At 39.1% G+C, this 27446-nt stretch overlaps 1 protein-coding gene across 4 annotated transcripts in view; it reads right to left on the reverse strand.

The window, feature by feature from the left end:
* The window catches only part of ankrd11 (ankyrin repeat domain 11), a 200689-nt gene that overhangs the window by 39072 nt on the left and 134171 nt on the right, over positions 1 to 27446 (reverse strand). Inside the window, exons 2-6 of one of the 4 annotated variants that reach the window (XM_078210720.1) lie at positions 26316 to 26457; positions 20352 to 20386; positions 14598 to 14762; positions 6016 to 6174; positions 1547 to 1747 (exon numbers count right to left, since the gene is read on the reverse strand). In XM_078210720.1, the coding sequence (XP_078066846.1) occupies positions 1547 to 1747; positions 6016 to 6052 (238 nt within the window). In that variant the 5' untranslated portion in view covers positions 6053 to 6174; positions 14598 to 14762; positions 20352 to 20386; positions 26316 to 26457. The remainder of the gene's footprint in view (positions 1 to 1546; positions 1748 to 6015; positions 6175 to 14597; positions 14763 to 20351; positions 20387 to 26315; positions 26458 to 27446) is intronic. The other 3 variants (XM_078210719.1, XM_078210721.1, XM_078210718.1) reach the window with 3 other exon arrangements.

Genomic DNA, 27446 nt, shown 5'->3' on the forward strand with positions numbered 1-27446 from the left:
ACAGCACCTGACCTTTAATTAGGCATTTTAGAACAATGAGTTCAACAATTTCAGACTAACTCTGTCCCCATTTTATTGCCCTTTCTTTGCGGATTTAGGTTTTACTCTTTTTTTTAAAACCTGGTTTTGCATTTGGACAGTAACTGCTCATGACTCTGATTTTCACATCTCCTCTAGACACATCTTTTGTTTCTCTACTTGTCCCATACTACTCCCTTTTACCTTGCATCACCAACGCTTTTGCCATTTACTTCTCCCTACCTTGCACCCTTTTTGTTCCCCACACCCACACTTGCTTAAAGCTTATATCTCTTAACTTTTCCAGTTCTAGTGGAAGGTCACAGATCTGAAATACTAACTAACTCTTTTCCTCTTTCCATAGATGCTGCCTAACCTGCTGATAATTCCAGTATTTTGTTTTATATTTTAAATGCAGATCTGGCTCATAGTGTACATATTGTCACTTGAGGATTCCCTCTCACCAACAGAATTGACAAACATTGTTAAATTGTCAAATTAATTCCTGATACTAATGTTTGTCAAGAGCTCATTTGGTACCTGATGCTGCCATGATGTAGTACTGTGGATACAAATTTGCAGTGCGTCGCCTGCTAATTATCAGTTGAAATCCCAAGGATGGTGTTTAAAATAATAAAGGGATTCAATATTCCTTCCAGAGATTATCCTATTGCATATCTACTAAAATGTTCCTTATATTAATTTTGAACCAGCAAACTGTAGACCATAGAAGTGATTATCTGCAACTGTTATCTCAGCTGTAGAAATATTTCAATAGCTCAAAACCATTTGGCATTGCAGATTCAGAATGGTAACAGTACAGAGAGAAGTCATTTACCCATCATTTCTGTACCAGCTCTCTGCAAGAGCAATTTTAGCTCATCCCACTCCCATCCCTTTTCCTGTAGCCCTGCAGTTTTTATCTCCTTTAGGTTGTTATCTAATGTTCCCTCTAAATCCATGATTAATCCGTCTCACAATGCATTCCAGATTGTAACCACCTGCTGCATAAAAAGTTGCTACTCATGCCACCTCCCAATCACACCAAATCCATGCCTTCCAGTCGTCCTGCCTGTCAATGAAAACAGAGGTTTTTCATCTATTCTATACAGAACCCTCATAATTCCAAACACCTCCATCAAATCTCCTCCCAACCCTTTCCAATGTGAACAAACCTATTCCTTCTCCCACCCACCCCCAATATATCCATATAATTGAAATCTCTCACCCCGGAACCATTCTTGTAAATCCTCCCTAAAGCCTTCTCATGCTGTCTCCAGTTCCACTCCCAGAATTGGATACAATACTCCAATAGAGGCCAAGTGAATGTTTTATAAAGGTAAAGGGATGAGAGTCATCTAATTGATTCAATAGAAAGCATTTTCCACCTTTGTGCCATTTTCTCTCACTACTGTGTACAAATATGAGTGAAAAGCAGACAGGAAATTGCTGCATTGCTAATTTGATATCATTTTGCTTATTGTAATTTTTCAAAAAACAGTGATTGCTCATTTGATGGTCACAATACCTGCAAAGTCTTTCACGTTTACATCGGCACCTTCACTAATGAGTTCCTTTATCCGCCGTGCATCTCCCCGGATGGCAGCTCTGTGAAGTCGTGTCTCTCCACGTTCATTCCTTTTATTTACTTTGTCTTTGGTTTTGGAGGCAGAATTTGGTGTTCTCTTTTGTCCAAGAATCGACTGCGAGGGATGCTTTGGTGTACGATCTGTGCAAAATGTAACTTTTTGGTTATCTGTAGACTAGTTATATTGAGTGTTATAAACATTTTTAATCTTTTGGATAACAATGATGAAAAATATGATTGTGCAACCCATGAGGTTGACTAAAATGGACAATGTATTGTGCTTGCCTGAGTGATTTAACTACATTTAATCCTGATGAGGTGTAGAGTAGACCATCAACCACAACATAACAGGCAATTTTTTTTCTATTTCTTGTCAGAAATGTTTGTAAAGGACACAGAGGGTGAGCCCAAGCAATAATAGTTTTGAAAACAAGTGGGCAGGTGCCTGAAGAGAGGAAACCATTTGCCACATTAGCTAGCATTGGTATCAGGTAGAACAGTTGAGTGACTTGGATTTAGTGGGAAAAAGATCAAAGGAACAGGAGATAGATTCATAGAGAAGATGAACATTGAAGGTGATAGCAGATATGAGAATGAGTACAAGGGTGAATGACAAATCAAAGAGTTGAATCCACATTTCAACAAATGGCGACAGAGCAATAAAGCAAGTATTTGATGAGAGAGAAATGAAAGTGTGGTACAGCTGAGTTTAAAATTTATTTATTGGTGTCACAAGTAGGCTTACATTAACACTGCAGTGAAGTTACAGTGAAAATCCCCTAGCAAAAGGAATAAACAGAAAGGGTCAAGAGAATAAAAGGTGACTAAAGTAATGGGATGGCCATATTGCAGACAAGGCATCATGAAGCCAGCTTGCAGAGTCTGTTACATTCTGCTTTCTAGGGCCTTTGCTGTGTTAACGGTTGTACATTACTCCAAACAATTTGCTGCAATTCTAATGTTCAATAATCTGATTTTATTATTGAAATGATCTGGAAATATAACTTCATGTGTGACACAACAGAACGTAACTCATGTCAACTCCAAGTCTTAACTTGGACAGCTCATGAAAAATAGTGTAGGCCACAGAGCTCTTGTGATAATGCCCAATGTTCAGTTTAAGATGGTTCATGATCTGCTCAAAGGTTTGAAGTGCAGTCCTTGATCAAGTGCTATTTGGAACAGGTGTAGGGTAGAAGGGAGAAGGAAAAGTGGAGGGGAAAAATTGAATAGTCCAAAATTCTGAACTGTAGAAATTGGCCCATATTTTAGATTTTATTGTACGGTGCTTAACTTGACCATTTTATTTTAAAGGGTTTTTTTTACAAATGTATATCCTGCATTAAACCAACTAAGTCAAGTTGTCATTTTGTACTTACAAGTGATCAGAAAAGAAACAACGCTGATGTGGCTTACCATTTCCAACAAGCTAAGTTAACACAGCATAGTGAAATAGTGGCCAACTGGATCAGATGATTGTATTAGAATACCTCAATTTCTCTTTAATTAAAGGATAAGTAATTAATATTTAAATAATTAGGAGTCATATTACATTTATTTTGATATTTCCTACTAATATTCCTCTGTTAAGGTTAAAGCCTGCAACTCAAAAATGCTGTAACAGCAGCTGAGAAAGGAATTTACACCATGTATTATTGGGTTCCTATCAGAACACACACTCATTGATTGCTTCAGTGCTGACCTAATGAATAGGACATTTGTGCAATATTAAGATAAAGAATACACCTTGAAATAATCCACTGTCTTAGATTCAAGGGATTCATGCGAAAATGGCTAGATCCGGTGAAATTTACCCTTACATTATTAACCAATTGACTATTAGCAACAACAGTATGCTACGGTAGGGTGATGCTAGAATTACATAGAGGGTTTGGGGGAGGGGGCAGAATGAGTCCCTGTCAGTGCAGAGATCAGTTGTAAAGCACTGGGCCTGAGGATAGAGACAGAATTCCCATAAGCGTGGATCCCAGATAGCGCAGTTTACTTTGGCGCACAGGGTTGTTTTCTGCTTCTTCTGGGTTGGCCATCCATTTGAAGACATGACGTCTGTAGCATTTGATTGATAAGTGTGCTTTTGGTTTTTTTAAATTAATTAGCTGATAAATCTTTAGTTCATAGAGCAAGTCTTCAGCTAACTGATAAGTGCAGTTGTTTTAGTTTGTTTATATTCAATAAGCTTTGATATTATTTGCTATTTCAGTGTCTGAGTCTTTGCCCGATGCTTAAACTGACTAAACTGTCAATTAAAATGGTTAATGGAAATGAGGCTGCACGCAGCTAAATTAATTTAAGTTTATCAAAACATCCATCTTTTAAACCTGCATCTGGCATTCCTTGAGCTAATTGAAACATCAGCTAAGGACCAAGGGCGATGGAGATAAAAAGCTAAGGGGAGCTTAGGGTATGCTTGTGAACAGAGTGGAGGTGATTAACTGAGCAATCATCTAGTCTGTGTTTGGTCTCAACCAATAGAGTGGAAACTGCATCACGAGCACTGAATTGCAATATGCCACATTGGAAGTAGTACGAGTAAATGACTGCCTCACTCAGAAGGTACTTTAGATCTCTGCAGAGAGATTTGGAGGGAGCTACAGGTATTTGCACCGACTCTACTTGCATGAGGATAATGATGATGGTTATGCCTGACATTTCAATTCTGCACGTCACAGATGTATTTTTTTCCCTTTTTTGATTTTCAGCAATTGCACTACTGGTTGTGTAGATCAAGTGGATGCCTGCTGCACCACTATATCCACACAATATTTGTATTGGTAAACATTAGAAATAAGGTATAATTTTAAGTGGGCTAAATTTAATGTTTCTGTGCCTGGAAGGGTAAAAGCTACAACTAGATTCATGCTGGACAAAGGTGTTTAATACGTGGGAGTTGGTTTCAATTCCAACTGTGTTTCTATTGTATTTAGAGGGGGTTACAGCATTAAGAGTAAATAGAAGTAACAGTGGTTGCTTAGCAACTGGGGATCTTTTAAGGTAGAACGGTTTTTTGGGCGGCATGGTAGCAGTGGTTAGCACTGCTGCTTCACAGTGCTAGGGACCCGGGTTCGATTCCCGGCTTGGGTCATTGTCTGTGTGGAGTTTGCGTGTTCTCCCCGTGTCTGCGTGGGTTTCCTTGGGGTGGTCCGGTTTCCTCCCACATTCTGATTAGGCGCATTGACCCGAACAGGCGCCGGACTGTGGTGACTAAGGGAATTTCACAGTAACTTCATTGCAGTGTTAATGTAAGCCTTACTTGTGACTAATAAATAGACTTTAAACTTTTTGTTCTTAGTTCAACCAAATTTGATTGCAGTTGAAGATAGACACAGGGGATTGAACATCGCTCAACTCTGCCAGAAGTCAGGCTGGACAGGACAAGAGAGCTGCAAAGAGGTAGGCTTCCCAAAGAACCAGATACAATCCAGATAACCAAGTAATTGAGACATAAAAATGTCTTAAGACTGAAGTTAAGAGAACAGAGACTAAGGTATTGGTGAGGAGAATTCAAAGAGAAATGTTTTTAAAAAGAGCTCTGAGTTAAAGAGACAGTTGCAGTAACCAGATCTAAAGTGGAAAAGCTGACTTTAGAGGTAAATCAAAGGTTTGATACAATCTTAATAGAGTCTGGGAAGCAGTTACGAACAATTTGTACAACAGTCAGAACAAAGAAATTCGAAGGGGGAGGTGGTAAAACCTGGATATGGGATTCATTGTTAAAAGTGGAGCAGAAGCTTTGTTTGAAAGAGTCACTTGGAAAACCTAGACTGGGTTTTGGAATGCAAACCACTAACGGGAAGCATCATTGTGAAAGAAGATTTTGAAGCATGCTTTTTGGAAGAAGAATCTGGAAACTGTCTTGTGACAGTCATTTGGGGGATTCCAAGGAGAAATCCACAGACATTCTCTTGAGGTTCAGAGTGGAGAGTGTATTTGACAACAGCCATCCTGTGTATTTAAAGGGATGTTGTGTAACAGAGACCGTGGTAGCTTAAGATATACTTTGTAATCAGTGTTAAAATCTGTGTGTATTTATGCTCAGGGGAAGTAAAGGAGTATTGTATCATAATCCAATCTTTTCATATTTAATAAATGTGCTTCCTTGTTGAAACTAATTAGCGGTCCTGTGACACTATTCCTTACCCTTTATAAAAGTTATGATCTTTTGAGCCAGGGTTACATTCTGGCATTTCCTGTCCAGTTTTATCAACTGGGATCATAACAGGTGGCTTTTAAAGGTACGCATAACCACAATCTTATGTGTGGCAATGCAAAGGGTGGAAAAAAGAGATTTTAAACTGATGAAATGAATGCAAATGCACTGGAAAAAACATCCTCTTCAATTCCTCCACCCCCAACACCCTTTTCAAAAAACCACATTTAGGAGACCTGACCTGGACTATTTGCTGATTCTTCTGCCGTCATTTGCATCAGCAAAGCAACTTGTTGTCGTTCTGAAAGTGGACAGCCCGCTCTTATTCCTGCCCCAAACAATCCAAACTTTCTGACTCCAGCCTCCTTCTTCGCTCGTTTCCGCTCCGGACCTTGCTTTTCTGCAAGCGAAGTTGAAAAATAAAACAATTTTTTTCTGGAGAGAGATGTTTAATGCTACAGATAATATGACACCAAAAACCCCAAGCTTACTTTTCACATTCAATTTTTCTCCCTTATCCACCTTTTGATGGCAATCACTCACCCAAGACCCATGTGATTGCTTTTCATCCATGAACTTGGGACACCCAAGTGTCAGTACAGGTTACTTGATAACATGGAATATTACATCTGGGCCTGATCCATTATCCATAGAGACATTTCTTTCGGATCACTAAAAGGTCAGTCATCAGTCAATCATTCTGACTGATGTTAATTTCCACTTTTCTTGAACTACCTGATCATTGTGGTCCTTAATTATCACCAAAATGGACAGAATCTTGGAATGCAATTCTTAAAACATCAGTAAAAATTCCAGAATCTCATGTCATAAGAAAATGTTGATTTATTCAGTCATTATAAAATTTATTATGGGGATTATTATAAGCAAAGCCACTGACTTTCCACTTTCATAGAAAAATTGATTAAATTGTGGAATGCAAAATGTTATCACCATGAAGCAGGTCTTGAAATACAAACAGAAGTAGTAATCACTGTAGCCAATAGCCCTGCATCCAAGGCATTTGTCATCACTGGAGGTCATATGTTTTCAATTATTACCCAAAATGCTGTATCAATGCTTAAAATATTCATAAAATTACTAGTCAATTCTGTAACATTACATACATGAAGTTATGGCCAATAGACTTAAGAGGTCACATAGACATAACTTAATGTTCCCAATCCAAAAACCTGTCCGTAATTTTATAAAATCTATGCATTATTTATTTACCGTTAAATAGCAAAACATATAGCAATTTGGAAGCAGAAAGGGAAGTTGGTTGAACCACAGTAGTTTCGCTGTAGTTTTGAGGAAATGGAAGAAGCAAAGCTTGGATGCTGCAACACCATCACTGGCACAAGTTTACAAAGACTATCCTTTATAAACATGGACATAGGGAATTTAAGATGCAAAAGGTTTTTCACAAGCATACAGTAAGAAGTAATGTATTTTAAATTTTATTGCTCTTTTTCAATACAATTTGTTCTTCTGATCATTAAAGACTAGATTCATTAAAAAGAATGAGATTCAGCTCATTGTATCAGTTTGCAAAAGTGGGCCAAGAAAAAAAAAATGAATATGAGATGATAAAAGTTGACTCTGTAGACAGATGTAGGATTTTAAATTCTTGAATTTCAATAATGATTCACTTTCCAGAATTTGCATAAGTAGTACTTTACCTTGGCATTCAATTATAATTCCACTTGCTCAGTATAGGTGGAGTGAATAAAATAGTTCTGCATTTGTACTAAATCGTTTGAGGCGAGGTGATTTTGCTTTCCTAGGTCACACAGAACTACAACTACTTGGAACTATCCCATTCGATGCAATCACAATTTAAAAGACTACTAAAGATAAATTTCCAACTGGGAAGCAGCATGATATCCTATCTTGTGTTACAATAATTCTCGATTAGTTTTGCCAAACAGAGAAGAGCTTAACAGGAGAAGTGATCATGGATTCAAAAACTTCAGCTATGATGGGAAGACGACAAATATTTAGAATGCATCTATACAAAAGTACTTTTAGTTAGAGAAAGCACACCAATAAATAGAACTACAGAAGCAGCAAGAATTGCAATGATAGTAGAGTCAAATCGCAAAAGGTATAAATTAGAACATATGTAGTATACCTTTACTAAATGAGTCAAGTTCTGGTCACCAGTTAGTGAAAAAAGCTACTGAAATCATAATTACATCCGCCAAACAAATAAAAATGTACAATGTAGATCAAGAAATAATTTTGTTATTCTCTGCATAGTGTGATGCTATGTACAGTATCTGAAGTTCTTGAATTTACAAGTACTCGAAATACAATTTAAAACAAAATCAATTTACAAGAAACAAGTCTAAGAATTCTAGAATAAGGCATAGAGGTGGTTATTTGGCTCATCACTTCTCTCCCTAACCTTTCAAGGGCAACCCAATTAATCTCAAACCTCTGCTCTTTCCCCATAGCTTTGCATTTTCTTTCCATTTTTAAGGATACATCCAATTCACTTTCAAGGGTTATTAACAGAATCTGCATCCTCAGGCAATGCACATTCCAGATCATAACCTGCTACATTAAAAATATTCTTCGCTTCTGCTCCTTTTGCTAATTGCATTAAAACTACCTCCTCCGGTTACTGACTCACCTACCAATAGAAAGTCTCTTTTTATCTATTCTTTCAAAATCTCGGATAATTTTGAACATCTATTTATCTTCTGCTTTAATGAGAAAATCCAATCTTCTTTAGTCTCTCCACATAACCAAAAGTATCTCATCCCTGGTATCCCCTCTCCAAGACACTGACATTCTTATGTGTGGTACTCAGAATTTAATCCAAATTATAGATGAAACTTAACCAGATTTTAATGGTTTAGTCTAACTTTCTTGCTTTTGTATTCAATGTCTCTACGTAAAAGCAAAGGAGGGAAAGAGAACTAGAATTGCTATGAGCATTGTCGGGCAATGCAGCAGGATATAGATAGGCTGGAAAATTGGGCGGAGAGGTGGCAGATGGAGTTTAATCCGGATAAATGCGAAGTGATGCATTTTGGAAGAAATAATGTAGGGAGGAGTTATACAATAAATGGCAGAGTCATCAGGAGTATAGAAACACAGAGGGACCTAGGTGTGCAAGTCCACAAATCCTTGAAGGTGGCAACACAGGTGGAGAAGGTGGTGAAGAAGGCATATGGTATGCTTGCCTTTATAGGACGGGGTATAGAGTATAAAAGCTGGAGTCTGATGATGCAGCTGTATAGAACGCTGGTTTGGCCACATTTGGAGTACTGCGTCCAGTTCTGGTTGCCGCACTACCAGAAGGACGTGGAGGCATTGGAGAGAGTGCAGAGAAGGTTTACCAGGATGTTGCCTGGTATGGAGGGTCTTAGCTATGAGGAGAGATTGGGTAGACTGGGGTTGTTCTCCTTCGAAAGACGGAGAATGAGGGGAGATCTAATAGAGGTATACAAGATTATGAAGGGTATAGATAGGGTGAACAGTGGGAAGCTTTTTCCCAGGTCGGAGGTGACGATCACGAGGGGTCACGGGCTCAAGCTGAGAGGGGCGAAGTATAACTCAGACATCAGAGGGACGTTTTTTACACAGAGGGTGGTGGGGGCCTGGAATGCGCTGCCAAGTAGGGTGGTGGAGGCAGGCACGCTGACATCGTTTAAGACTTACCTGGATAGTCACGAGCAGCCTGGGAATGGAGGGATACAAACGATTGGTCTAGTTGGACCAAGGAGCGGCACAGGCTTGGAGGGCCGAAGGGCCTGTTTCCTGTGCTGTACTGTTCTTTGTTCTTTGAGTAATGCAGTTTAGTGCAAGGTCGCAAAAAATTTAGTTAAACTGCTGCCAAATGGAAATCAAAGTGAAATGTGAAAAATTGTCCATGTATGCGGCACGTTGGGGCGGCACGGTAGCACAGTGGTTAACACTGCTGCTTCACAGCTCCAGGGACCTGGGTTCGATTCCCGGCTTGGGTCACTGTCTGTGTGGAGTTTGCACATTCTCCTCGTGTCTGCGTGGGTTTCCTCCGGGTGCTCCGGTTTCCTCCCACAGTCCAAAGATGTGCGAGTTAGGTTGATTGGCCATGCTAAAATTGCCCCTTAGTGTCCTGGGATGCGTAGGTTAGAGGGATTAGTGGGTAAAATATGTAGGGATATGGGGGTCGGGCCTGGGTGGGATTGTGGTCGGTGCAGACTCGATGGGCCGAATGGCCTCTTTCTGTACTGTAGGGTTTCTATGATTTCTATGCTGTTTTTGGGAAGTAATACAAGATCTAACAGAAACACGTTAAATAAAAGACTAATTCTGATGTCCAATTCAAAAAGAGTAGTGTATCAAGATACTGCAAGAACATTAGTCTCTTGCTTTTCATCATTTTACACGCAATTTATCAGATACAAACTTGAACGTTCTCTGTACAATGGCATCTTGGTAAACAGCAGTTTGCATGGACTCAGAAAGCTAAGATTTTGCCAGGTCGACCTCTGACTTTTCTGGGGTAAAAACAATCTTCAGCCAGAACCCAGCCGCTCTCTGTTCCAGTACAGTACTGGCATCTGCCTAACAATGTGGAATTGCCCTGGTATATCCTGTCCACAAAAAGCAGAACAAATCCAAACCAGTCAATGACTGTCCCATCTTTCAATCAAAGTGATGGAGGTGTCACCAAGTGGCACTTCCAAAACACCAACTTGCTCATCAATACTCAGTTTGGGTTCCACCAGGGCCACTTGCCTCCTGACCTCATTCGAGCCTCATTCAAATACACTGAAATCCAGTGAGGCGAGAGTGACTATCCTTGACATCAAGGCAAAAGTTGACCAGTGTGCATTCAGAGCTTCTAAAATAGAAGTCAATCAGAATCAGGTGGGAAACTCTCCACTCACTGGATTCATAGCCAGCACAAAAGAAGATGGTGGCAGTTGTTGGAGGCCAACCATCCAGAACATCACCATAAAAATTCCTGAAGGCAAAACCATTTTCAGTTGCTTCATAAGAAATTCTCCTTCATTATAAGGTCAGAATTGGGATGCTCTCTGATGATTGCACAGTGCTCAGTACCATTCCCAACTCCTCAAAGATTAAAGCAGTCTGTACCATCATGCAAAAAGACCTGGAAAACATTCAGACTTGGCTAAAAGTAGCTAGTAATATTTAAGCACACACAAGTGCTCCAACAAGAATGCAGCCATCTCCAGTGACATTCAAAGGCATTAACATGGCTGAATTCTCCATCAGCAACATCCTGGAGTGGCTAAGCATTGGGGGGGGAGAGGGGCAGGGGGGAGTGGTGGAGACTGGTAGTAGGGGTAAGATGCCATTGACTAGAAACATAACTCACCAACTGTGGCTGCAAGAGCAGGCCAGAAAGTAGGAATGCTACAGTAATTAACCTCCTCGCACCCCAAAACCTGCCCACCATCTACAAGGTCAACATCAGGACTGTGATGGAATACTTGCCTGGAAGAGTGGAGCACCAACAATATTCTACAAGCTCGACACCAAGGGCAAAGCCTCCAGAACAAAGCAGCTCGCTTGATTAGCGTCCCATTCATCACCTTAAACACTCTCTGCCTCCAATACTGGCACACAATAACAACAGTGATGCACTGCAGCTAATTGCCAACGCTCCTTCAACAGCACCTGCCAACCGCATTTCTACCACTTAGAAGAACAAGGAGCCGCGTGAGAATAAACCATTCTGAACAGCGCTCCTTCATTTTTAAAATTGCAGAAATTGATCCATAACACAACTATAGGTGTCCCTACCTACATGGACTGCAGCAGTTCAAGGTGGTGCCCCCACCCCACCCCCCAATCCTTGCGCAAGGGCAATTAGAGATGGGCAATAACTGCTGGCCTTGCCAGTGGTGTCCACATCCAATAAAGAATTCTTAAAACTTCAATTGAATGTTGGTAGTTCTTAGCGTGTATTGCACCTAGGTTCCCTGATGTCATTTGGCAAAGTTTTGCTTTATGTATAGGCAATTAGCTAAGCTGTGGGAATTCAGGAAAAGTTTTGGAAAGAAACAGACAGAAGATCAATTACATGCACTTCATAGAATCAGCGTGTCTCAGTGCAGAGGAGGCCCTTTGGCCTATTGAGTCTACACCAACATGTGAGAAACACCTGATCTACCTACCTAATCCCATTTACCAGCATTTGGCTCATTGCCTTGAATGCTATGACATGCCAAGTGCTCATCCAGATACTTTCTAAAAGGTAAAAGGATGAGAGGCAATCCACCTCCATCACCCTCCCAGGCAGCACGTTCCAGACATCACCACGCTCTGGGTAAAAAGGCTTTTTCTCACATCCCCCCTAAATCACCTGTCCCTCACCTTGAACTTGTGTCCCTTCATGACTGACCCTTCAACTAAGGAGAATATTTGCTCCCCAACAGTTGCTCCCTATCCACTCTGTCCATGCTCCTTATAGTTTGCTACTCCTCAATCAGGTCACCCCTCAGTCTTCTCTGCTCCACTGAAAAACAACCAAGTATATCCAACCTCTCTTCATAACTTAAATGTTCCATCCCAGGAAAAACCCTGGTGAATCTCCTCTGCACCCTCTCCACTGCAATCACATCCTTCCTATAATGTGGCGACCAAAACTGCACACAGTACTCCCCGCTTTGGTAATCAATGCCTCAATTGATAAAGGCAAGTGTCCCATATGCCTTTTTTTTTTAAAACCACCCTACCGTCCTTCCGCCTTCAAGATCTATGGACAAACATGCCAAGGTCTCTTTGTTCCTCAGAACTTCCTCGTGTCATGTCATTCATCGAATAATTCCTTGTCAAATTACTCCTTCCAAATTGTATCACCTCATACCTTTCAGGGTTAAATTCCATTTGCTACTTATCTGTCCATTTGACCATCCCGTCTATTTTCCTGTAGCCCTAGACACTCAACCTCACTGTTAACCACCCGGCCAATCTCTGTGTCATCCGTAAACTTACTAATCCTACCCACCCCCCTCAAATAGCCATCTATGTCGTTTATATAACTGACAAATAATAGAGGGCCCAGCACAGATCCCCGTGGTACGTCACTGGACACTGGCTTCAAGTCACTAAAGCAGTCTTCTGTCATCACCTGTATCCTACAACTAAGCCAATTTTGAAACTACCTTATGAAATTACCCTGTATCCCATGTGCATTTGCCTTCTTTATAAGTCTCCCATGTGGAACCTTTTCAAAGGCTTTGCTGAACTCTGTATAAACTAAATCAACTGCACTACCCTCATCCACACACATGGTTACCTCCTCAAAAAAAATTCAATCAAAATTGTTAGGCATGACCTCCCTCTGACAAAGCCATGTTGACTCTCCCTGATCAAGCCTTGCCTCTCCAAGTGGAGATAGGTTCTCTCCTTCAGAATTTTTCCCAGTAGTTCTCTAGCACTGACATGAGACTCACTGGTCTGTAGTTCCCTGACTTATCTCTACAACCCTTCTTAAATAGCGGAACCACATTAGCTGTTCTCCTGTCCTCTGACACTTCCCCCGTGGCCAGAGAGGATTTAAAAATTTGGGTCAGAGCCCCTGCAATATCCTTCCTTGCCTCTCAGCAACCTGGGATACAAATCATCTGGTCCTGGATATTTGTCCACTTTTAAGCCTGCCAATACCTTGCCACTCCCTATGTCAATTTGCTCAAGAACCTCACATTCCAGTCCCGTCCCCCGAGTTCCATATCTTTCTCATTCTCTTAGCTGAAGACGGGTGTGAAGTATTCGTTCAAACCTCTACCCCTGTCCTTAGTCTCCACCCACATATTGCCCCCTTGCTCCCTAATGAGCCTTACCCTTTCCCTGGTTATCCTCTTTCCATTGATATACTTATAGAATATCCTGGATTTTCAACTTTTACCAGACAGAGCTCTTCCACTTCCCTTCTTTGCTTTCCTATTTGCTTTCTTAAGCTCCACCCTACACTTCCTGTATTCTACTAATGCTTCCGTTGATTTTCTCCCCTCGTACCTGCTAAAAGCTTCTCTTTTCCTTTTCATCATATCCTGAATATCTCTAGTCATCCATGGTTCTCTGGACTTGTTCCTCCTTTCTTGTCAGAAAAATGTAATTTTACAAAGGTAAAAGTATTGAGTAGGGTGTCCCAGGCTCCTGATTTAACAATGCATTCATCAAAAAATTCTCATCCTTGTTTTAAAGTTCCTCCAGAACTTGGCCATTCCATATCTCTATAAGCTTGTCCAGCCCTACAATCCTCCATGATAAGTATGGATATTATTCGGCCTCTTGCGCAGCCCCAATTTTAATTGCTCCACCGTTGGTGGCCATGGCTTCATCTACTTAAGCCCAAAGCTCTGGAGTTTCCACATGAAACCTCTTTGCCCCTCAATCTTGTTTTCCTGTTAAGACATTCCTGAAAACTACCTTTTCACAAGCCTTTCATCATGTGACCACCATTCCTTACGTAGCTCAGTGTAATTTTCTTTTATAATGTTTCCATGAAATGCCTTGGGACATTTTATTACTTTAAAGGTGATAGACTGGTGTATAATGCTGGATCAGTATGGCTTCCAATTTAAATCATGTCGAAATCCAGTGGACAAAACAATGGCACACAATATTTGGCAGGGACATAGGAAAGAAAAATGGGCCACACGTATCCTATAAATGGTGCTGAAATAGCTAATGATGAATTTGAAGAGATCTACAATCAATGCTCATCTTCAACCAACACAAAGCAGAAATCAACAAAATAAATAAAATGCTTACTTAATAAAGCCAAACTGTTAAATACAAAGTCAGCATAAGTCACGGTTAAACTGCAGTGCACTCTGGTCAGACCATACTTACAGTATGACGTTCACCTCATCACGGAAACACATGGGAAGCATTGGAGACAGTGCAGAGAAGAGCCACACTGCTGAACCATGTGCTCAAAGTCTGAGTTATGAGGATTAACTGGAGAATCATATACTTTTCAGCCTTCAAAAGGAAGTGTCAGAGGTGATTTAGAGTCTGTAAGATAGTGAATAGCATGGAAAAGGTAAATTTAAAAAGATTATTTTAATTTAAAGTGGAAGATCAGGACAGGCGATCTGCTTAAACAAGTGGAAATTTAGGAATAGTAGAAAGCACTCCTGTCTGCAAAGTTGGGTTAAATTTGTAGACTTCCAGGCAGGACAGTAAAAGTGAAAACCTTGTAATTATTTAATAACAAATTAAATGTAGTAACGGGCAGACCCATGAGTCTTTCTGGACGGACATCCCAAGATGGAAGAATAGTTTTCCTCATTCTTAATTATGTTTTGATTTTGTAAGAACATTCAAACCTGACAACCAACACAGCTTACAACTAAATCATTTTATTGTATGAGATCTTTTACGCATGCAATCGACAGGGGAAGCACGGTGGCACAGTGATTAGCACTGCTGCCGCACAATGCCAGGGACCCGGGTTCAATTCTGGCTTTGGGTGACTATCTGTGTGGAGTTAGCACGTTCTCCTCGTGTCTGTGTGGGTTTCCTCCGAGTGCTCCGGTTTCCTCCCACACTCTAAAAGATGTGCAGGTTAGGTTGATTGGCCATGGAAAATTGTCCCTTAGTGTCAGGGGGACTAGCAGGGTAGATAATATGGGGCTACAGTGATGGGTTCTGGGCGGGATTGTGGTGGGTGCAGGTTCGATGGGCCAAATGGTCCCTCCTGCACTGTAGGGATTCTATGATTCTATGGCAGGCAGTTGAAATAAAGAATATTACTCCCCTTCCTCTCTGGGTAGACTTGCGACCTTTTTCAATTCCTTTCCAAATTGACATTTTCTACTAGTTACTACAGAAAGCTCAAAATCCTTTTCGGTGCCTAGACTCTCACTCACCTTGATGATTCATTAAGGAAAGGGCTTGTCATGAACAAGCTCCCTCCCCTGCTACCAAATGTTCCTTCAAAACACTTGAACCTAACCTACATCTAAAATGGCCCTATTGTTATACCTTGGCCGTATTGTCCTATTTCATATTGTTAACTTGTGCCCATATAGTGACAAAGTTTAGGCAAACAGACGTGAATCACACACACATCGTGCACTTTTTGTAGAAGCCAGACAGCACATTGAGTTAAATTGTACACTAGCACATTAAACCCTACAGGATCCGGGGAATGACAAAACATTTTAGCATTTCTAGTTATAGTAAAAATCCACAAGTCAATTATAAGGAATGTGTAAAAAGTACAGATAGTCAAATGTTCAGTGATAAAGCATAATCTATTGAAGTACGGTTTCTTTGAAGAACAAACTCAAATTTATATAGTGCCTTCCACAACCTCGAAGAGCTTCACAGTCCATGAAATACCTTAAGTGTTGTCACAGTTGCAATTTTAGAAAACTGCAGCAGACAACTTGAAGAGAAAGCTACCATAAATAGCATTTACGTTAAATTACCCATTAAACTAATTTAGGGGTGTTGGTTGTGATGTAAATATTGTTCCAGAAAGAACAGTAAAACCTTCTTTGAATAGTGCCACAAGTTCTTGATTATGTAATGGAATTTTTTAGGCCTACCTGGCAGGGCTGATGGATCTTGGTTTAATTTTTTATTTGAAAGACAGCACCTTCAATAACACGGCACTCGGTCAGTACTGCACTGAAATTATGTGCTCAAGTCCTGAAGTGGAGCTTAAGCTGATGAGTTTCGAATTCAAATGAGAGTTCTCCTGAGCCAAGGCTAACACTTTTGTCATATCTATCCAAATTCTGACAGGCTTGAGTAGCTACTCTCCATTTATCAGTAATTGTTCAGTTTGAGTTTTTCTTAATATACTCCCAATGGTGAAACTAGCGATAGCATTAAGATTTTCCTGGATTTAAGTTAACTGAGTCATACGACACAAATCAGGAAACAGCTCCATCTTTATGGTACAGGTTCAGTTGAAGAAATATACCAGTACAGTGTGCACCAGTATATTGTCTAGAGGGAAAGAGTTTCAATAACGATTACAAAATAAATTTAATTTCACTAATGTAAAAGGGATTTTAGGATGAAGACTGATAACTGAGCATTTAAAAAGTAAATGAGGTGCTAATAGATTAATCCAGAAAAATAAGTTCCATGATAAATTAACTTCCTCTCCTGAAACCTTCCTATCTGTCATAATTAACTGCATCCATCAATGAGATGAAATCACGTGGGGAACATCCCTCAAATGCCACAGATGTTCATACACTAAGACAACTAGTGAAGTGGAACAGCAACAAGGTTTTCTTTAAAGTGACCAAGTCAGTCCAAAGACAAACTTGAGATAATTTAGACTATTTTAGTCTCTGTAAATGGAAATTGTGTCTCAAATTATAAAGAATATATAATTCAAGTTGGGAACCAACAGCAGATGAATAACTCCAATAGGTGGGAGACAAAATGTGGCTCTCATGTTGCAATTGTAATGACAGTGAAACAAGAGTGTTTGCCATCATTCCAACACAAAACTTTCTGGTCTCTGCACATGCTCAGTTAAACACAGAAATCCGGAATAAAAAAAAAAGAAGATGCTGGAAAAACTCAGCGCGTCTGGCAGCATCTGTGGAGTGAGAATCAGAACTAATGTCGAGTCCTTGTGACGCTGCGATGAAGAGTCCTACAGATTCAAAACGTCAACTGTTTCTTTCTCCACAGGTGCTGCCAGACCTGCTGAGTTTCTCCAGCATTTTGTGTTATTTCAGATTTCCAACATCCACAGTATTTTGTTTTTAACAGAAATTCAGAAGACTTCCTCGTTATAGTGTGAAAGAAAGCAGATTTAAAACTCCAAAAGCTTCGTCTTTTTCGAGGGTGTAAAGTACGATTTTGCTGTATGGCAGTGAAATTCCACATCATTTTCAGTCTTTATTTCCTGCCCACCAAATTACTGAAAAACGAAGGCTGATCAGTGTTTTTAGTTCCTGGTTTGCTGTCTGAAATGTGATTGACTGTTTAGGCTGGCTGATGACATCATTGATGCTGAATACTGGAAATCCCTTTGAACTGCTATTAAAATTAAAGTAATGCTAAAAAAGGGAAAATCCATGCCTCAAAGATTGCTAATTCATTCTGGGCAGCAGCAAGTACAACTCAATAAAATGTTACAAAAATAGTTTTCCGTCAGTAATACTTAATTTTAAATGACTACTCATTGTCACATGATTCAGCAATCACAGTGCCGGACATTCTACTTTCCGAAAAATAGAATAAAACTACATCTTTGAGCATGTAATATTAAAATATAAAATATAAATCTACAGAAATTTTTCATTCAAACTCTAGTCAGATGAGAACGTTTACGTCGGACGAATATTTTACAGAACAAGGGACAAAAGCCAGACACTTTTGAGGAACGAGTCACCACTTGAACTCTTGTTGGAGCTTCTTCATCCACTGCAAGACTCAGGTTACGAGCGCGATAAAATACTCACCACTTTTCCAGACGGGTGCAGCATCAACAATAATACAGTATCAACCATCCAAGACCAAATAGTTTTAATGATTAGAACTAGGGCAATAAATCAATCTTCATTCCATCCAATGGCACAAATTTCTGTATCAGTCACTGCTTTATCAGGACAGTAGCATTATTAGGCCTTTTGGACTGAAAGATGAAGAAAAGCCATCACAAATATAGATTGCTCACTGCTATGGAACAGATATTGCTGTTAGTTCCAACAATGAAGCAGCTTGGAAAGAGTTTGGTCTTCATCCTAGACAAGATCATGTTGCCGATTTAAAATTAACTCTGCTCATCCTCATTTCTAAAAGCAAGCATCACTACTCTCCTGCCTCCTGACCCAGACATTACACTTCCTTGCTTCCTGTCTAAAGGGCGACACGGTGGCAGCACTGCTGCCTCTCAGTGCCAGGGGCCTGGGTTCAATTCCGGCCATGGGCGAGTGTGTGGTGTTTGCATTTTCTCCTTGTGCCTGCATGGGTTTCCTCTGGGTGCTCCAGTTTACTCCCACAGTTCAAAGATGTGCATCAAGTCCGGATTTTGTTTTGAAGAGATCGTCACATTTGGTTGCCTCCACTCCTTTGAAGCAATATTTCTTTCCACAAAATTTAGGAAACTTTTAATCAGAATCTTTGCTTTTTTCACAGCTTCTCTCAATATTCTCTGATGTCCGATTTGCCTACCTTTTCCATCTTATTAATTAATGGCCCCTACCATTTGTTCTCTACTCCCACATTTGATAAATTTGCAATTGCAATGTTCAGCTTTTATGAAAATTAAGCCAAAACACATTTCAGTTATTGTGTTGAAACCTTAGGCTTGCCTCCCTCCTTTCTTCGCGGTTAAACCTCACTATCCTCTTAGTATTAATTTGCCACCATATAAAATCTTTTATTATCTTTCGTATTTCCAAGTTTTCTCTTGCCCCTTTAACTTTAAAAGTACCAAAGTAAACATGGTTTCAAATTTGATCTAATGTACCGTTTTATCTACAAAATATCAGCTGTCCAAATATTTTCCTTATTTTGCATTCCCGCCTTCCAACTCCAATACTTCCCTGTTGCTATCTGCAATTCTATTTATCATTCATTCACTTAATCCAAAAAAGGCCAATTTTTCATTGCTGCAATTTACTTAGAAATGGCTAGAAAGCTGCAACTTGTAGTATTTGTTCATTTTGAAATTTGGGCTCCATGATGTGAGGCTGTCTTCAATTTTCTTATTCTGATGTGATTAGTTGTTCAATATAATTCAATTACAATTTATACAAAGACCAAAATGGGACAAAGGATCAAAGATGAGTGCAATGTACCTTCCAGGTATCCAGTTAATATCCACTCATTTTTCAAAAAGCATATTTAGCCCATTATGGTCGTTTTATATTATTTCTTGGTTTCATCACATTATACAAATTTTATGCTTCCTATTTACATTCACATAAACGTAAAATAAAATATTTTATTTATTCTGTGTAGCCAAGCTCATAACTCAGGTTATGAGCGTGATAATGAAGTAAGTATTGCAAATAGTTAATCAACTCTAAAGACAGATCAAAAAGTTGGCAGATTTCAGTTCATAACAATTTGGAAATGTACGTGAAACTCTTGAAAGAAAAACAATTTGCATCAGACTCCTGGGAGGTACTGTGACTCAATGTCACATCACCAGAGCAAATTCCCTCACATACATCATCCACAGTTTGTGTGTTTGGAAGGAGAAAATTGAGAGAAGTCAGAATATTTCCTAACTAAATTTAAATAAATTGGACACAGGACTATACAATGGATTTGGGACAAAAAAATTCAACTTATTCTGAACTCTGATCTAAGTTCATTATCCTGAACAGCTGCATCATAGTTCATAGTGTCCAAGACATTTAAAAATATTTACATTGAAAGGGAAAACCGTACAATATTATAGACTTTGTAGTCGTTGAAGAAATAGCCAATAAAGATAAACCATAGAATTAAATTCTTTGTAGGCACATTAGATTTTCAGGTAGCAGGACCATCACTAAGTTCAGCTACCAAATTTTAGAACACAAACAAGTCATGAGGAATATCGAGGCTTCAACAACATTTTCAATGACTCACTTTCAAAATAAACATTAGTAACTTTAATTGCCTCTTTCTTACCTGAGGATCTCCTTCCCAATGCAGCCTGCAAAAACCTGTTGGAGAAAGTATACACTGAGGAACAGAGTAGACACTCCAATCACAACAGGGAGCAAACTGCACTGTAAACCAAGCAGAAAGCTAGATTTCATCGCAGAAAAGGCACCTGCAGTTTTGCTGACAAACTTCTTTAAATATTCTCTGGACAACGGGTATAAAACATGCAGGTCATGTGCACTACTATGATACATTAAGAATTTACAGTTTACTGCAATTCCATTTCTAAAAATTAGCTCATTAAGTATCAATATTCCTGATCAATCTGTCAGCAAGTGCTGATCCATCATTTCTACAGCCTTTATGATTCTGTTGATTTTGATAGATAGAGAAGTATTCTCACTAATGTATTTCAGTTGACACCTGCAAACAGTTACTATTCTCATGCAGGTTGGCTGAACTACTACAGATGCTTTCCTTTATTTTTCTTTTATAAAGGTGACAAAGTAAAACTGTTACACCTTTCCACTAAAAAAACTGATCGCTATGTTTTACACTACATATTATTGGTTTCATAAAGATACTGATTAGATTAAGTGATGAACATATGGCTGGAAGGCAGTGAAAAGATTGCAAACCACAACTTTAAATAGTCCCCTGAATCTCCATGTTCCTAAATTTTATAAAGCAATAGCAGAGAACAACCCATCACTGGTACAGTGAAAGAAGAAAACAATACTGGGCTCGGACACTAAATATGGACTTGTACATCAGTTCACCTGGAACTTAAGACATCCTCCATGAATAGCTGATTCCTGTCACGTGGTTTGAGGAAATGAAACATAAAAATGAGTGAACCAAAGAGACATGATATTAATTTTATAAAAACACCACAGTTATGACATGGAAACAACAACATGGATAACATCTGTGCTTTTGAGTATATGAACTTAAAATTCTGTCCTCAATGAAGAATCATTTCTCCCAGCAAGGTAACTTAAAGAGGAGATGGCAAGGAAACCCATTTTCCTGGAAATCACGCCCCAAATGCAATGTACCTGCTGTTGTAGATTCCTTTTCCTAACATGCCAAACTGAAAGGAAATAGGAAAAGAGAGAGAAACAAAGACACTTATGGGGAGAGACACAAAAGCAGAAGCGGCGAGAAGCAGAAACAAGAGGTGAAGAATTGACCATATTCTCCAATTTGTATGCAATGCCATTTGAAATTGACCTTTGCTATCAAAATCCTGGAGTGTCTTAGGTTTGTCTCAGCTGTTTCATCAGTCCATTGAAATCAGTGGGGAACATGACTACTGTTCGCCGCTGATTGCTGTTATTTCATCCACATGAAACACTAACCTATCTCCTGATTTCCTACGGGACACTATAAACTTCGATCTGTTTCAACACAACTAAAAAGCATTGAACCGGATTTTGCAATAGATCCCAGATCTCCTGTAGAGGTCACTGCACTGGACTTCCGAGGACCATAAGTGGCTGCTTAAAAGCCCATGAGAAGTTTGAGGAGCTGCAAACGTAATCAACAACAAGTGTGTTTGTCGCCACTGATTGCAAAACCCGGGTGTAACATTTCCTCCAACTATTCATGGGAAAGGCTATGACAGTTTCATTGATCTATATTTTATGATATATGTAATTATAAATAAATCTACCTAGAAAATTTGTAAAACTTGTATTTTTGATCTGCAGCTAACAGACAATGAAGACTTACATAGCACCTTTAGCACAGCAACATGAGCATTACGGAACAAAACTTGGCACCAAGCAACAAAAGGAGGTCAGGACAGATGACTGGAAGAAGTGGGTTTAAAGTAGTGGTAGAGAGGTGGAGAAGTTTAGGAAAAGAATTCCTGAGCTTTGGGCCTCGACAGCTAAAGACAGCTGCCAATAGACGACTGATTCAAATCAGGAATGTGCAAGAGACCAGGACTGCAGAAATCCAAGGTTTCTACAGTTAAAGGAGATTACAAAAATAGGGAGATGCAAGGCCATAGAGGAGTTCGAAAACAAAGATGAGAACCTCGAAACTAAGGCATTGCCAGACCAGATGATGATCTAAGTCAGCAAATACAAGGCAGTTAGATGAATGTGATTTTGTGTTTGTAAGAAACATAGAGATTTGGCTGAGCTCAAGTTTATGTCTGGTATGAGAAGGGAAGTTAGCTAGAAAAGTACTGGAATGGTCAACCTAATTTCATTATATAAAAAATTGTTACTTAATGCGGAAAGAGAAGTTTGGTGTTATGCTGCCTACAAAAACTTCTGCTACTTAACTTTTACAGCCTTTGTGTAACATCCACTGACTGCTGGGGATTGTCTTGAGCATATAAAACCCTATTTTCAATGACTAGCTAGTAGAAATGCAGGAAATGTGTTAAGTGTTAAATACCTGAATTAACAAGTGGGTCATTGTTTGGGATCTATTCAACAATGACCATCCACATTTAAAACACTGCTTAACGGTCATGGGTTGATACTCAGCAGAGAATGGTCTACTTCTAAACAAGGTCCTGGTGAGAACATATTATAATAGCTTCATGTCTGTGCCCCAATCGTGGAAAATGTGACATACTCTTTAAAAAAAGAACCTTAGTCACCACCTTTCAAGTGGAAAAGCCAAAGTTTCTTTGATCTATCCTCGTAACTCAGTTCGTTGACACGAGGGATCAGCCTTCATTGAACTGCCTCTGGAACTTTGTCTCCTTGGAACCTTGATGACCATGAATGGATGCAAAAGTATTGTCTGACCCAGAGCACTACACCTTCCACTTTTCCTTCTCCCGATTTAAGTCATCTATAATTTTTCTACCTAGAGATGCATTTTTCCCAAAACATTCGGAGCTGCCTTCTTCACTTCCACTTCCCCTCAGAGTTTGGCCATATCTACAAACTGGACCCTATGCATGGAGTTTCTGAATCCAGATAATGTATGTGAAAAATACAAAAAATTGTAGTTCTAACATGGAGTCTTGGTACACCTCAATCAGTACATCTATTCACCAGATTATAATTCCACCAATGAGTAGTCATTATTTTCTACCTTTCAGCTAATTTATTTTTCAGTCTACAAGTTCATCTTGAATCCCTAGTGCTGAGCTTAACTATTTTTTAATGTGCAACTTTTCTTAAATGTCTTTAAAATTATAGAAACACCATATTATGGAGCTTTCCAAGTCTACTTGGATTAGCACTGCCTCAACAAGTTGAGATGATCAGTCGAGGATCCTTCCCTTCTGAATTCATGTTGATTGCCATTTACTAAGAGATAGCTTAAGTTGAGGAAAAGTCCCAATGGCCAGAGTATTGATAACAAGGCACCAAAAATGCAAATATAGATTATATCAGGAATGAGCAATAGCAGAATACAGTATTAAGTGTTTGATGATGTCTGTGTTATTGAAATTTCTGGAAAATATGTTTTAAACCATTCATAATTTTAAAGAACTAAGTTAGCATATACTGCCTAACAATGTTCAATTTTCATACCTTATCCCTCCAAAGATCTGCTAAAATTTATGTTTCTTTTAAATATTTTGTCTAATTAAATCACAACTTTTATTTAGTTCAGCCTTACTTTACTTTTGTAAATTCTGATATATTGGCTACATCAATGCAGATTGTGTCTGTCATTTTTATGACTTTAGCCTGCAAGAGATCAAAGGCACCTTACTAATTCTATTCCATGACTCTAGGTACATAAGAGTAGACCATTCAGCCCCTTGAGCCTGCTCCTCCAGTCAACACCATCATCATCTTCAACCTCAACTTCATATCTGATTGCCCGAGAGATCAAAAAACCTATTCATCGTGGTCTTGAAAATATTTAATGTTGGAGTACCCTCAACCCTCTGGGTCAGCAATTTCAAAGTTTCACGACCTACTGAGTGAAGATATCTCACTTCACCTTGGTCCTAATGACTAACCCTTTATTCTGAGCCTGTGCCCCAAATGTTTTCAATTCCACTTCCAGGAGTAACAAACTCTCATGTCTATCCTGACAATCCCTTCAGAATCTTCTATGTTTCAACTTCTAAACTCTGGAGAGCATATGGCTGATTTGCTCGTCTTTCATAGGAAAAGCCTTTTATCCCAGGCACTAAGCTGATGAACCTTCGCTGTACCACCCCCAAGGTAAGTATATCCTTCCTTAGGCACAGAGGATAAAACTGCACTCCTCCAGGTATGGTCTCATCAAAACACTGTACAATTGTAGCAAGACTTCCTTATTTTTGTACTTCAATAAAGTCCAAAATGGCATTTGCCACCCTTATCGCTTGTTGTACCTGCATGCTAATATTCTGTTCTGAAGAAAGATCAGAAATTGACATAATTCTAGTTTCTCTCTCTCTCTCTCCAAAGATCCTGCCTGGCCTGACCAGCATTTTCTGCTTTTACTTCAAATTTTCAACAACCACACAATTTGCTCGTGTTTTCTAATTTTGTGATCCTTCAACAAGCACATCCAAGCTCTCTGAACAAAAAGTTGCATGCATTTAAAATCTATTTTAAAAAAATAGATTCTGCTTTTCTATCCTTACCAAAATGAATAACTCTGTACTCAATTCACATTATACCCCATCTGCCACCTTTGTGCCCAATCACATAACCTGACAATATCTCTTTGCATCCTCACTTATGTTCCCACCTAACTTTGTGAAGTCAGCAAATTTGGATACTTCACTCATTCTTTTTGATCAAGTCATTAATGTAGGTTGTAACTAGAATAAGCTTCAAAAGTTAGATTACAAATGGGAAAGAGGTCAATGTGCATGTGCTGATATTCCACAATACCAAAGCGCTTCCATTGCTTATGTTATCATAATAGACAAAATATTTTTCAACTTAAACATAGTTCATCAACTGCTCTTCTCTCCACAGATGTTACCAGGCCTGCTGTGTTTTCAGCATCTTCTGTTTAATTTCAGATTTCTAGCATCCATGGAATTTTGCTCTTGTAGAAATAAATGCGGCTTTGACAACATTGCACACATCCCAAGAACAAATGTACTAAAAACATTGCAAACATTGCCACTGCCATTGTCTGTTTCCTGACTTTAAAAATAATTTTACAGAAAGTTAGGTGATACTTGCCAGGATATTTTTATTTTGGAATGAATGACACAAACTTTGTGCAGTTATTTCGCCAATATTTGAGTATATAAATAGGCACCAAGCAGAAAACCGTGACCAAGAATAGGCAAAACAAAGGAACATGAAAGCCCTACATTCACGTTCCTTTTACAATGTTATAAATATAAAAAATTACAATTCTAAATAAAACAATTACATGTCAATAGGTTTTTCCTGATGCAGTATAGAACTGTGTTTATCAAATATCAACTCCATCCTATTTCAAAACCTCTAGATAAGACTTAATGAAAAACCGCAAAGCGCAATAAACACCTAAAGTTAATTTTAGTGCTCTAGACAACTGGTCTGTTGAATCAGGTTCAGGAAATTGCTATATAAATAATTTGGAACAGCATTCACATTACATTAAAATGAGCTACTTAGTTTTCAAGGCAATGAACTACATTTGTAATCCATTTTCATCAAATCTAACCAGAGACTATGGGTAGAATCTTACCACCCTTAAAACCATAAGTGGATCCTGACCCTCACTGGTGATGCCTGATCTAATAAGAGGAGACCAATTAAGGATGGCAGGTGGGACATGCATTCAACTGCGTCAGTGAGAGGGGTCACAAATTTGTACTGCTGGCAGCTCCACCAGGAGAGGCAGGTAGAAGAACACAAGGATGCCTCAAGATGGAGGCACCTTCTGAAAATGACGGAAATATTCAAAATGATTTGTGTTCACAACTGCCTGGCTATTACCGTGGATGGGAACAGCCTGTATTAAAATTATTCACTTTTGAACATATTTATATAGCACCTACAATTCCAGGTGCAGATTATCTTGCAACATTTATTGCATCTTCTTTCAGCAGTTTCCCCCTCTTACCTGTGTCTGAGTCTTTCTGATCAATGCTGTTAACTCCAATAGTGAAAGGCAGTTTCCTCTTTGATGCTTTCTCTTTCACCTCTTTACCTCCATCACTTCGGTCCAACTTTGGGGTTCTGTTACACGATATTTTATCCTTATCCTGGATTAGAAATGCACAGTTCAAAAGCCATTTGCAAAAGTAATATTTCTCCATGTCAATACAAACTATATAAATGTTTAGGTCATTGACGCTCAATAAACTAACCAAATTAATCATAAAATGCACATGGATCACATCTTTTAATAACTTTTAGCCCAGTTTCAATTTATTTTCTCTCATGTCTATCCTAGGCAAAAAACAATCAATCCGGTAGAATATCAGCAATGAAGGTATCTCAATGAAGGCAAAAAATAAATAAAACTCCAGCTTCTTCTACATCTTATAAATTAATGAACAAAACAGATACTGAATTGTGCAGAAGGCTATTAACATGCAAGAACAATTTGAACATAGCTTTACACAGTGACAAAGAATCTACAAACACCTTGTACTTCTGTCAGATTCTTCAGAACTGGAGATTTTCATTTGGATATATGATATGGTTATGAACCCTGATGTTCAACGCAATGGTATCCCAAATCTATAAAATCCCTGCAGTGCAAAAGGAGGCTATTCAGCCCATTGAGTCTGCACTGACTCCCCAAAAGAACACTACCTAGGTCCACTCCCCTGCCCTATCCCAGCAATCCCAAGCACTGATCATGACCAATCCACCTAACCTGAACATCTTTGGAATCCTTTCCAAGAGGGAAACTTGGAATGCTGGTTCTTAACTAGTTATTTTTGGGATTTAGAAAAAAATGTATGAAATAAGAGATGAAACCCAGAGAGGAAAGTGGTCAGCCTCCTTTAAAGTATTCAAATAATAAAATACAGGCACCAAAGAACAACACTTACAATTTACTACAATAATAGTTACCCAGATGGTATGCTTAAATTACCCACCCACCCCAATCTAAATCTATCAGCTTTCCTAAATTCTGAGCATACACCTTCCCCAAAACAACTTAAGATTTTAACACTGAGCCAAATCTAGCCAATGATTACCACACAGGACCGGTAGCTTTCTATTGGGAATCTTTCTTTTA

This window comes from Mustelus asterias, chromosome 4, assembly GCF_964213995.1.
Source record: "Mustelus asterias chromosome 4, sMusAst1.hap1.1, whole genome shotgun sequence".
NCBI classification, from domain to species: Eukaryota; Metazoa; Chordata; class Chondrichthyes; order Carcharhiniformes; family Triakidae; genus Mustelus; species Mustelus asterias.